General features: G+C 33.2%; 1 protein-coding gene across 1 annotated transcript in view; it reads right to left on the reverse strand.

Moving 5' to 3' along the window:
- LOC126886384 (juvenile hormone epoxide hydrolase 1-like) overlaps positions 1-13,649 on the reverse strand; it is a 41,670-nt gene that overhangs the window by 7,945 nt on the left and 20,076 nt on the right. The window contains exons 2-4 of the mRNA XM_050653290.1: positions 10,776-11,151; positions 7,713-8,087; positions 3,933-4,167 (exon numbers count right to left, since the gene is read on the reverse strand). Of these exons, the coding sequence (XP_050509247.1) occupies positions 3,933-4,167; positions 7,713-8,087; positions 10,776-11,151 (986 nt within the window). The remainder of the gene's footprint in view (positions 1-3,932; positions 4,168-7,712; positions 8,088-10,775; positions 11,152-13,649) is intronic.

Here is a 13,649-nt window from a genome sequence, read left to right on the forward strand (position 1 = left end):
GGTTTGGTGCTAGGCGATTTTCTAAGGACAACAATCTATTTTTAGCAAGAACAAAAGAATCACCCAGTACATTAGGATCATTTTGGAACGGCAATGAAACTGTGTATCTACCATCTGCATCTCTACATACATTTTCTAAAAATAAATTTTCACAAATTTCATCTTCTGATGAACTATTAGTAACAGTGGGCAAATCCTCTAATTCATACATTCTTTCGACCAAGGAATCTAAATTCAACAAAGGGTTACAGACGAAAGACAAATATGTGTGGATTTTTTCAAAATTTGGTGCAGCTGAGCCCATGACTACATAACCTAAACTAGTCTCAATAGCTGATAGAGAATCTTCGCATGACACTCTATTACAACCAATGATATTTGAAAAGACAGATAAGCCTAAAATACCATCTATCTTGCCAGGAAAAAAGAAATTCGGGTCAGCTAATTTCAAGTGTTCTATACTGTTAATACAGTCTTTGTCAACTGGTTGATCTGGCAACTTATTAGAGATTGTGTCTATAAGCAACACTTCTATAGGATATTGTATTTTTTTATCAAAATGGGAAAAGATAACAATGTTGGTTTTACCTACTATCGGGGTGGTTGATCCTCCTATACCAGAAACTGTCAAATTTAATTTCGAATAACTTAGGCCTAATTTTCGGGAACAATCAAAAGTAAGAAAATTAGCAGAAGAACCACTATCTAACAAAAATCTAACCTTGTGAGCACTACCCCATTTATCAACAACTTTAACCATTATTGTCCCAAACAGACTAACAGAACTCGATTCTGATTCATTTGGGATATTTTTAGAATGGCGGACATGTAAACTAGAAGGATTATCAGAAGAACCAGAGGTAGGCTCAGTACTAGTGGAGGGAAATGGAACATTCTCATTAGGCCGAGTAGTATTTGGCTTATGCAACTTGGAATGGTGCCTAGCTTTGCACACAACACAAGAAAATTTTGACGGACAATTGGATACTCGATGCTTTGAAGAAAAACAATTTAAACATAAATTATTTTCCTTCACTAATTTAAATCTGGATTCAAATGGTAGCCCTAAAAAGTGCTTACAGTCTTTAATTAAATGTGGGCCTTTTTTACAAACAACACAATCTATGGAGGAATACGTATTCTGTTCTTGCAAATGAAACGATTTGTTCGGTTTTTGAAACGAAAAATTATTTTTGGAATTCCTTGATCTATCATTTTTAATAAGAGATTTACTACGTTGGCGTAAAAATTTCAATAAATCATCATAAGCGGGTAAATCATTATTATTTCTTATTAAATCAAATGAATCTATGGTATCTTGTGGTAATTTTAACATAGCTAAATAAGTTAAAATATGATCATCTAAATTATCGAGATTTAATCGTTTTAGTGCAGAAACATTAGTATCAAACTTTTCCAAAAATATTTCCAAATATGATGGATTATTAGATTGCAAACCGCGAAAATTAACAATTCGATCCATATAGAGATTAAACAAATATTTTTTATCATTATATCTTTCAACAAGCATATTCCAAATAATGTCATAATTATTAGGAATGGGTTCTATTGAGCTACAGCTTTTCAAGGCTTTCCCGGAAATACAACTCAACAAATACTGTAGCTTATCGGACTTGGGATATTCTATTTTGTTATGAACAAATTGTTTGAAATTTTCATAGAAAACAGGCCACAGAGATATATCTTCACCATCGAACTTAACTAATTCAAATTTGGGCATTTTAATAGTAGAATTATTAGTACTATTGGGATTATTACTCAAAACAGCAGGTTTATTTATTAATAATGAAGCTAAATATTCAATATTGGAGTAGAGATCATAAAATGCATCTAAATGCGTATGGTATGCAACGCCAGCATCTGGCTCCATCTCTTGTTTTAATATAACGATATCTTGAACAATTTCCTCATATTCTGATAGAGTTTTTTCGAAAGTACTATATCTAACTGCAAAGTTACGCATTTTTGAGGCATTTTCTGGATCTTTTTCTAAGGCCGACCCGGCATCGTAACATAATTGAGCCCTACGAAAGATAGTTTCACGTTTAGAGCATAATCGCTCCAATTTTAGTTCGTTTTGACTTTTAGGCATGTTTAATAATAAATATTGAAATTCTTTCAAAAAATTATCAATGATGAAGAAATAAAATGGAACAAAACCCAAAATATGTCAAGAATAGTAGTTAGGTGTATATATTTTTTCAACAATTACTAAAATTTTATTAAACTAAATCCAAACAAATTATTTTTAGGTTTGCAAAATATCCAAATCAAATATATTTACTTAATCAAAATCGATTTCACTAAGCGATGGGTTCAGAAGCAAAAACACGAATTCAATGTTCCAACTATAGTCGACCGAAGAACAAGGTTTTTCGATACACGACAAAAAAAGGGTACACTACGATTTAATTAGATTTTAACACGACAAATATACTATACCGATTACAATTATAATTTTAAATAAATTTATCCAATGCGGAAAATACGATAGATCAGATCTTGAACCGGCAAAGCAACAACGAAATTGATTCAAGACGATCCGGCTAGAAGGCCAAACTTATGGGGTGGCGATTGGGCTATGCTGGTCTATTACGCAATCGAATTTAAAGCGGACTGTATGGAAATAATAACAAAAAAATTCTTACCTTATTTTAACTGGTAGGTCGAGAAGTCTTCAGTTATTAGTAAGGTGAAGGAAGGAGGGAGAAAGGGTTAATTTATTTTTTACTATAACTGAAACCGGCGTTTTTTGGCGACACTTGATAACTACAGGAAACGACTTAACAATTCAATTTGTTCTTACTTACTGACTACCACGACTAGTTAGTACTAACGAAAGGTAATTAAAGAGAAAACAAAAAATTTAGTACAATATCTGGGTAAGAAAATAGGCCAGGTACTTCGAATGAAATAAATTTAATGAGGCCAAAACAGTAGGTATACCACGAAAATATAATTTACTACTATTTTCCTTTATCTGGTTCAATAGATTATTAATATCTATCCATAGCTTATATCACTTAAAACATAGTTGCCATTCACAACCAATTACTATATTTACTATCTTACTATATTTATATTCCTATTTACTTTCTATTCCAATTCTCCACCCTTTAATTTATAATGTTTTATTTACCTACATTGTTGTTTTAATTCATATTTTAATTCACATTCACATTTTTACTTTTATTGCTTTTTATTAAATGACGGCTAATATAGCATTTTCACTACAATTTGAAGCTTTCGATCTACCTACTCTTATGCGAAAAATAATCCTACACGAGCAGTACTCGTCAAAGATCAAGTACGGACCTTAAATATTCAGTTTGCAACTGCACATCCAGTTCTTACATACACAATAAATACTCGCTACATTTGTGATCCAAACGTTGTCAACTTACATCTACTAATAAATAGAATTATTTAATATATATATAAATATAAATAAAATTAAAACAAAATCTTTAAAATCAACACACATTAAAATTGTATATATGTCATTCACTAATTTGATCTGCACAAACATTATAACAGGCACATATTTGTTGGTTGACTTACACCAACTATCTCATCACCCTCAAGAATTCCTAAATCCCATAAATTTGTTTACCTTTGCTGCATCCTCCGTCTATTCCACCATATCCCGTTAACATAACTTCAACAGAAACATCATGATAATAAATACTGAGTTGTTAGCACCTTGTATCCGAATCATTTTGTAACTTGTTACCTTTGACCTGAAGATGCTCTACAAATTTTAAAGAGCGAAACCGGTCGTCGGAAGTTATAATAAAGATTGAGAGTAAGTCTGACTTTTACTTCATTTAAAATGAACTCTCACATGCAACCCATTCAAGAAGTAAATTAAAAGTATATAAACAAAAAATAATGAAAAAATTTATACTTACTGGAGGATAGCTTTACGATTAGTTGCTTTGTTAAAGGTTTCTGCATATAATCTAAAAGAAGTAGTGGCAGCACTATTAAGCCAATAGAACATTATGTTATCCAACAAAGAATCGTAGGTGTAACTCTCCGCAAGGCCACCTTCTTCCAGTAAGGCTTTTTGATGGTTTGTGGCGCTCACAAATTTTTCTAAAATATATGCTGCCAAACCAATTGGAGACTCATTCATAGCAACACCTAAAAACATAAATAACAGATATAAATATTAAGAAAATATTTTATTGACTTTTTGACGTACGAAGGAAGAAAATTAAATAAAGTATAAGGAAAAGAAGCAAATTAACCAACAACAGAGACAACAAAATTATTCAAAATCGGAAAGGAAGAATAGACAGCGAAAGATAGAACCTAGAACCTGAACATGATATGATGAAGAAACTTCTAAAAATAACTATAAAATCCTAAACAGCGTTGCACCATTGAGTCATAGATCAATAATTTTCAGCTTTCCACAATCGATTGCCGTGTGGATTGCTTAGGTAAAAATCGAAAATTATGGTTCAAGGCAAGTGAGACTTAAATCGGCCCTATCTATAAGCAGAGCTTAGCTAAGCTGGAGCTTAAGATTTGTTGGTGCAACCAAGCATAAATAGTAAAGAAATAGAAACATGAAGCAATATCACCAGTAATAATTACATTAAGATTATAAACAAGAAAAATACACATACTACAGATATAGACATCCTAGTTGAGTAATCACGTGATACCAAAATGGACGAGTTCTATACCCAGTCAATTACAAAATACATTAGATACAATTTGAGAAAAAGATCAAAGAGTAGGTACTAATAACAGGTGCCTAGACTGCTAGGATAGGAAATGATATAAACAAAGCACAGAGATGCATGGGAGAATACGGAGAAATGGAAAGAAATAGAACGGAGATAAAATGAATCAATTACGCATTGCCAATACTATAATAATATAGTATGTATTATGTAAACAACAAATAAATCGCACATATACCTTTGTAATTGAGGAAAGAGAAGCAAGAAGCATAATAGAATACGTAACATATTCAGAAGGATTTGAAACGCCGATAGAATAAGTAAATGTAATAAATGAAGCAAGACTGAACAAAGTAGATTCGTAATAGCAGAAAAAATAAAAACTCCAGATATTGACTTAAGGAGTATACCTACAGTCTATACAGGTCCGGCCCTAGGGATTTTGCCGCCCTGGGCAAGATCGGCGACCGCCGCCCCTCCCCCTTAGTATACCCAAAACTCAAAAAATTCATTATGGCTAATTTGCTGAAATCTATCACTTAATTCATTAACGGTTGTGTCTATAATTTTTAAATAGAAGTCAACTTTATATCGTGTCTCTGGATCTGGGTCCATACTTTCATCTTCAGCCTCCTTTTTGGATTCTTAATATCTAACTTTGATGAGCACTTTTGCGTCTGTCATATAGCCCTGGAATTTTAAATCAGTTCCGAGAGACTTAAAATGAATTTCCGATTTTTCTAATAATCTGATAGCTTGATACGCTACCATATCAATACTCTGCATATGCGACTACGTTGACGTGAAGTAAAATGTCATGCCATATTACCACAGAGCAAAGAAAAGTAAAATCACGGATTTGATTTGCCAAACAGCTTGCCTCATGAGCAATTATTTTATCGCTGTTTTTATTCACAGTGATTTCTACAAAAGCATCGTAAATTTCTTTAATTTGGTCTCTAATGGGAGTAATTGCATCACTTTTTCTACTTTCCCATATAGTTTCGGACAAAGGTTTCAATGTTAGGCTAGAAATATGATTTTTCAGCATAGTCCAACGATGCATAGATGCTGAGAAAAACTTGTAAATTTTGTCACTAAGGAAAAGAAAGAAACTGCAAACTGTGAGGATTTAGCAGCATACTGTGAGGATTTAGCAGCATCGTTCACGACTAAGTTAAGTGAATGGCTAGATTATGGGACAAAAAATGCTCTAGGATTCATTTTCAAAATTCTGTTTCGAACTCCCAAGTTCTTCTCTTCCATGCTTGCCCCATTATCATACCCTTGTCCTCTCATATCTTCCAAAGGTATTCCCAGTTCATTCTGGGACTCTGTAACTCCCAAGACAGTGGTGTCCACTACAGGCACAAATCCAAGAAAATGTTCTTCAATTTTAATACTTTGTGAACAAGAACCTAAATCGAAAAATTGTACAACAATAGTCATCTGTTCATCTGTTTCAGCCCAGCAATATCAGATATACAATCTAAAATTATGCTATAATACTTTGCTTATTTCAAAAAGTTTAAAATTTTGTTTTTGATTTGGTCATGGAGGAGCTGAATAATTTCGTTTTAAATACGTTTTCCCAAGTAGGGATGCTGCTTGTTACTTCCATTAGTTATTCTCCTAATGTGCTCTTGTAACACAGAATCAAAATTTTTAAAGAGCTCAAAAATTTTAAAAAAGTTACCATTGTTTTGATGAAAATGTTTATCAGAATCGCCCCTCATTGGATGACACTGATGTGCTAAGAACTGTATTATTGATATATCGTTGTATTACATTTTTCCAATGACCAGTTTCTGAATTTAGAACTTTTTGTGTTTCTTCATTTATGATTTTGCCCGATTCTAGTCTAACTAGTTCTACCCACTGTCACTTTGACTGTAGATGAGCTAGAGACTTGGCGTGGCTGGACAAAGCTTCAGCCATATGTTTCTAATTATTATATCCATTTTCAGTAAAGTTAATTTTAAGTGAATTTCAGTGAATTTCAGTGAATTTAGTTTAGTTCTGATCCTACTGTTCTTATGCGATGAAGAAGAAGGCGGTGTTGTCGATTTTCCGTAGAATTGCAATTCCGAACCTTGCAATTGTTATTGTTTCACTTACTTAATTCTCGTTTTTACAGTTGCATTTTTGCCGCTCTTGTTCATAATATTGATTTTTTATAATATTAAAAACATAAGTCATTATTTCTTCAATTTCAAAAATTAGCTGTCCTCTAAAATTTGCCGCCCCTGAATTTGCCGCCCTGGGCAGCCGCCCAGTTCGCCCACCCCTGGGGCCGGGCCTGAGTCTATAAAAAAATTAATGAAAATAATATACTAGTAGGCTAAGAAATCTTGTGGAATTAAAAAAATAATGAAAAACCCAAAACAAACCAAATGAAAAACCAAAAACAAACCCAAAACAAACCCACTGGACAAACCCAGTAAAAGTGGCACTGATAAAAAATACGAATGAAAAAGATACTTGCAAACAAATAAAAGCATCCAAGGGACAAATATAACAATAAAAATAAAAATACCAAAAATACAGTAAGAGATGCGAAACAAAAATTCATGCGAATGACAGTAGATCATTTTTCTTTAAATGAGATCAAAGCGATAAGAGGGAGAAAGAGAACAGAAATATAGGTAAAAAGATGGAAATATCAAGATACAACATAACCACACGAAATGATAAGAATCTAGAAAGGTAACGTTACACCTGTAAATTTAAATTAAGGATTATAAAAAGCCTGAACTCAAAATGTTATATAAAACTCAAGGGAAAAAGAGTACATGAAATGGAGAACAGAGAAAGAAGAAGTCATCAAAGCAACAAAAATAATTAAAAACGGAAACGCTAGAGGAGAAGATGAAATACAAATGATGAAATGGATTGGTTACGAGGCCATAGACTGGTTCTAGATCATATGTAATGAACTCTATGAATGAATTTAAATTTATGTATATATATTATAAATTACTTTACTCTACTTACCTAATGTATCGGGCTTAGTGGCCTGTTCGTGAAGATATCCAGTTTCCCTTAATGTTCGTTCGAAACCCTGCTTCATTGGTAACACTTTATTCCTGTGTTCTGGACGAACATACCAACTAGACAAAGATGGGAACAGACTGGCCAAGAACAGTTTTATATAATGGCGAGCACTTGTAACCACCGGGAAATTGCAATGGAAACCTTCGATCACTTCCGGATAGAGTACGACCATGTTGCGAAGAATGATGGATCCAAAATCACCGCCTTGTACATAGAATTTTTGGAATCCTAAATGATGCATCATGTTCTTAAATACCAAGGCAATGTTGTCCGGGCTGAGACCTGGTCTCACTGCTGGTTTGGAAAAACCAAAACCTTATAAAAAAATAAAGATATTATTTTCTAACATAAATTTATTTTAAAATGCAGGCAATATCAAGTATATATATTGAAATTTACTTGATATTGCCAAATCATGATATGGGAGAGAGATATGAACTTCTGCAACTAATCTTGCAAGGAAAACTAGAAGGAAAATGAGGACCAGGAAGGCGAAGGGTTTCATATCTGAAAGATCTACGTACCTACGTGGTTCAACACAACAACCACAAATCTTTTCAAAGCAGCAGTATGCAAAGTACAGATTGGCATGATGATGGACAACATCCAAAAAGAATAGGCGAAAGAAATTACTACAAGAAGAAGAAGAAGAAGTTCCCAAAGGCAGCTAAACATAAGACAAAAGAAATGTAAAACTATAATTGGTCCCATAATAATACATGGAAGTGGGAGAGGAGATACCAGTAGAATAGGGACAACCAGCAACTCCAAAAATTCTATGGAAAGGAAAGCATACTAAGGGACTACTACATGCAACCTGGGAAAGGCCCTATAGCAGAAGGTCAGTTCGTAGCCCAAGAAAAAGATCAAAGGATGCAGTAACGAATGTTTTACGTAAGATAAAAGAGGAATAATGGGAGATTGCTGTACAAAACTAGCAAGGGTGGAGGAAAATAGTAAACGCAGCTGATTCAATTAGACTTGTAGAGCCATTAATGAATAAGGAGAAGATAAGCTGAAAATAACGGCGTGAATTAAATATCAAAATTCAACAATTTTTTTTTTGGTCACCTGGTAGATCTTTTTTTATTATTTAAGTACCATCTCCGCGAAGGAGGTCGGCAATCATCATAGCTATTCGGATTTTAGAGACAGCTGCTCTGAAAAGTTCATTTGATGTACAATCTGTACCTTTCTCTCGGGTTGCGCAGCCACGATATTCTGCGTCTCACTATGCTTCTCTTTCATTGAATCTTTCCCTGCATAATCAATTGGAGCAAGTTGTATCTCGCTACGCGTGTAATATGTCCGATATATTCTAATTTTCTTATTTTGATGGTATTTAAGATTTCCATTTCCTTATTCATCTGTCTCCTCTTTGGCTGTGACGTGTTCTGACCACGATATTCTCAGAATTCTTCTGTACCTAGCCAACCTAACTCTTAGCTCTAACTTCAAATCTCTTGTGCAGAGCACTTTTCTCATTTCGTTAAAATTTGCTCTAGCCTTTTCTATTCTGATTTTGATTTCCTGGAAATAATCACCTGTGGAGTTGATCATTGTTCCAAGATATGCATATTGGTCGACTCGTTCCATATTAGATCCGTTTATGAAGAGATTCTCGTTATTTCCTTGAGTTTTCGATATTCTCATAAACTTTGGCTACTGCTACTAGGTAGATAAAAAATGTAAATATATTTACATTAATAATATGTAACTTAATAAATAATGTTAAACAATATAAATTAATTTTAAAAAGCAGTGATAAGGCATGTTTAATTAAGGTTCTTCAAATTTTTTCAAACATATATTTTTGTTCTGCAAATTTTTTCAGATGTCTTTCAAAGTCGTTGGAGCAAATTTTTGATCCACAGCCTCCCTTATTATTAGACTTAGGCAAATATGCAAATGGATTATTTTGCATATAATGCATAAAAAATGCAAAAATTTCCAATTTTGTATATTTTTATATGTATAAGTGTGCATAAAGCGCATATGATTTTAAATTTTGGTTGTAACTATACATATAATTTTATATTACTGTAACAAGTAGCTTGGAAATCTCAATATTTAATTTTATTTTATAATCTCTTGGTACATATTCCAATTTTGGGTACCTGAATGTAGTAGCTAATAAAAGAGCGGCTTATTATTATGTACCTACACAGTTTTATCACGTTTTGGTTACAAAGGTTCCAAAGTCAGCCAGTTTATATCTCTAGGTAAAATTTTTTATTTTGACGGCCCATTTCGCTTTTGTTGTAAAATTAGCCGTGAACACGTGTCTTCGCAATTGTGAATAATGATTGTGCTTTGAAAATGCCGCAAATAAACAGTTCAGTGTCGTGGTGTCATACATAAAACCAAACTATAGTTTTGTTCAGAAAACTATTACTCAATTAGAATCCTCCAAATAATTATCATTGTTAGACAGTACATTTTAAATAAAAGAATATGAATCATCGTTTCAAAACGTCAAAAGTAATACATATTGGATAGGAAATTTTTCAAAAATTTAAAGCAACTATCGAAAAAAACTGTGGTTATTACCAGATTCTTTCTCAAGTGGTTCTAGTACTAGCTGGGACATTTTTCGAAGCACTTAATTTAGAACCAACTATTATCGTAAATTTGAACAATGCCCCAATTACATCAGTTAATCTTGAAAGAAGTTTTTCTATGTAATCAGATAGAAGCCATAAGTATTTGTTAGAAAATTTGGAATAGCATTTGATAATTATTAATTATTACCATAATTCGAAATAATATCAATTATTTATTTGTTAAAATACTTAAATATTTAATTAATTAGCTTAGTTAAAGAATATATATATATGTTAATTAATACACTATGTGGTGATATTGTAAATATGTTTTTTAATTACATGCATATTTTTTAGATAAACGTGCATATTTTTGGGTAAAATACTGCATAATTATGCGCATGTTTCATACCTTTTTATTTGCATATTTGCCTAAGTCTACTTATTATGTTAAGCTTACCTGGAATATGTGGAGCTATAACTTCAAAAACAAAGTTTCTTCCCTTTTGTGGTGTTGTTAACAACGGAAATAATTCATAGAACTCCCTTACGGATCCCGGCCACCCATGTAAAATTAAAAGAGGCAGCACTTTGATATCAGACGAAACTTTGGGTTTAATGTGAATGTAGTGCAAGTCTAAGCCCTGGATATTGACTGTGAACTGTGGATATTGGTTCAAGTACTTCTCCCTTTCTCTCCAGTTATATTTCGTCCTCCAATAGTCGACTATGGTCTTGACTAGATTGGTGTTGATGCCATATTCGTGGACGATTCCTTCGAGAGGAGGAGTGAAAGGTCGGTGGTGGTCAAGGCGGTATTGAAGATCTTTGAGTACCTATAACAGTAAGTAGATAAAATTAATGATAATGTCAGTTTTGCCTTTTTGCGATAGATGATATTGAAAACTAACGACTAAAGTGAGACGGAATTCTCAACCAAATTAGGTACCAATGGTGGGAATATATATACTTTCTAAATTAAAATTAATAAATTGCAGTTGAATTATAAATTGTAGATATTATATACAAACAACATGTATTTATTCGCCAACAACGCAAGGCAGGCAAGAAAGTATTCTAACTGAATAGTTAACAAAACACTATTAATTTTAGTGTCAAAATTGTGGAGGTAAATAATTGTTTTTTAAACTTATTCGCCCTCGAAGGGAAGTGTTCTAACTTCTTGTTGCTTCATCTAGAGGTCGCCACCATCTACTTTCAATCCAAGTTCTTTTCTCCACGTAAAGAATTCAAAAGATAATATGTAGAGAGTAAGAAGAAATAATATCTTTGGTAACTTCTTTTTGCTTCGTATATCATCATCACCATCATCATAAGTCACATCGTATTCTACCAATTTTCTTGCAGCTTAATGATTGTCCAATATTTCGATGAACCTAGGAATAAAGTGGGATACCTATGGCCAAAATGCTAGCGTTGTTCAGCGTAGCTTCAAAGAGAACTGGCTAGTACCTTCATAGCCAAAAATAGATAACCAAAAAAAGTATAGCCGGTAAAACCATAGTAATCTGTATGAAAACCACACAAGTGCTACTAACCTCGAATAGACCAAGTGTTACATCAGGGTTAGCAATGGAGAGTCATGAGTCACTAACTCAAGCTTCGGATGGTAACAACATCATCCTGAGGTGGGTTAAAGAACACAATGGGAATAAAGGCCACCGCATTGCTAACCAACTACCTAGGAAGGCGGCAGGCTTAGGACTCTTAGGACCTATTAATCTTTTTGGTTCGTCAACTACAACATTCGCGAACATTGCCAAACTGTGTGAATGTCCTGAGTTATTGTCAATACGAGAGTACACGTTCGGCGAACCCTAACCTACACCTGTGCATATAAGGGAGATATCTTCTGGTGACTTATCTACCTTTCTGGAAAAGGAAGGATGGACAATGAGGTGAGAAATGTGGAAATTGGCTCGCCCTACTCTAAAGATAAAGACACATACATCATAAGTTGGTAATACTGTAATATACAAAGCTTTCATTTTTTGTAAAAATATAAAAAACTCCTTCTTTACTTTTACAGAACTTTTTCTGTATTTTATATAAAAGATATGACAGCCGCAATGAATATAAAAATGTTCACGATGAATTCCTTCTCCGTACCAAACAAAACAACTCGAGTTAATTTAACATCATGTATATTATTTAAAAGTTTAAAGAAAATGGTCCTGAAGGGAGTCGGTGAGGGAGAAGGGAGAAAATGGAAAATGTTATTCTGGCGCTTTCCCGAACGTTTCCCCTGACAGTGTCTGCATGATGATGATTTTCTCAGCTAATTAGTTTACAAGTTTGTGAATACGCATACTTGTAGAATAAATTCCGTCAAGGATGAGTAAAATCTGGAAGTTATTGTGTTAGTGTGAGTAGCAAACGCGAGGAGTTGACGCAGGAGTCTAAACAGCTCCTCTTTTCATTTTCCTGGAGAAAATTAAGAGAGTACTTGACGAATGCAACGCAATTTTGTTATTTTTTACCCATGCTACAGACAGTTTAATGTTGCGTTGTTAATTATACAATAAAACGGTCTTAATAGTGACAATACCCTTGATGGCAAAAATCTACGGAATACTGTGAATATGGTCAATTTGCGTGTTAGCCCAGTAAATGACCGGTTTGGCGTGTAATTTTCAGGGGCAAGACGGATTTGCTTGAAAATTTGGAATTTACGTTCTACTTACCCTATATTTCAAAGTTGAAATTGCGCCGTTGGTTGCTTTTACTTGGGGGGGTGAAATTTACCCCTTCTCGGGGGTGAAAAAACATATGTTTAAAATAAGTCTGAAAATGGATAAATTGACTAATTCTAAGCAACTTTTGTTCTATAACGTTTTTTAACTGCTTTAATACTTTTCGAGTTATTTGAGAGTGAAAATGTGCATTTTTCAACAAAAAAAAACACGTTTTCTGGCAGTGTTTCGCAAATAACTAAAAAACTAAGTACTTTATCCAAAAAAATATTCTTAGAAAAAATGTAGCCTGTAAAAAAAGGAACAAATTGGTGTATTCACTTGGACTATAAACCTAGAAGAAGCAAAGTTTTATATCATGAAAAATACGTTCTTACTTGTAAAATTCCGAATCGAATGTTTCAAGCTGAAGTAACCAAAAAATGAAGCACTTTTCGCAGAAAACTCATAAATACTCTTTTAAAGCGTCTAAAAATATATTTATTTTTATTTTTCATAAAAGTTTGTAGCATCAAAATTATGCGAGTTGCGCTCAAAATAAAGTTGGCCCGTTTTTTTTATATATAATAAGTCGTGAAAATCTCCCCCTGTTTAACATGCCAAATGAAATTAATCGGTAC

This window comes from Diabrotica virgifera, chromosome 1 (assembly GCF_917563875.1).
Source record: "Diabrotica virgifera virgifera chromosome 1, PGI_DIABVI_V3a".
Lineage (NCBI taxonomy): Eukaryota > Metazoa > Arthropoda > Insecta > Coleoptera > Chrysomelidae > Diabrotica > Diabrotica virgifera.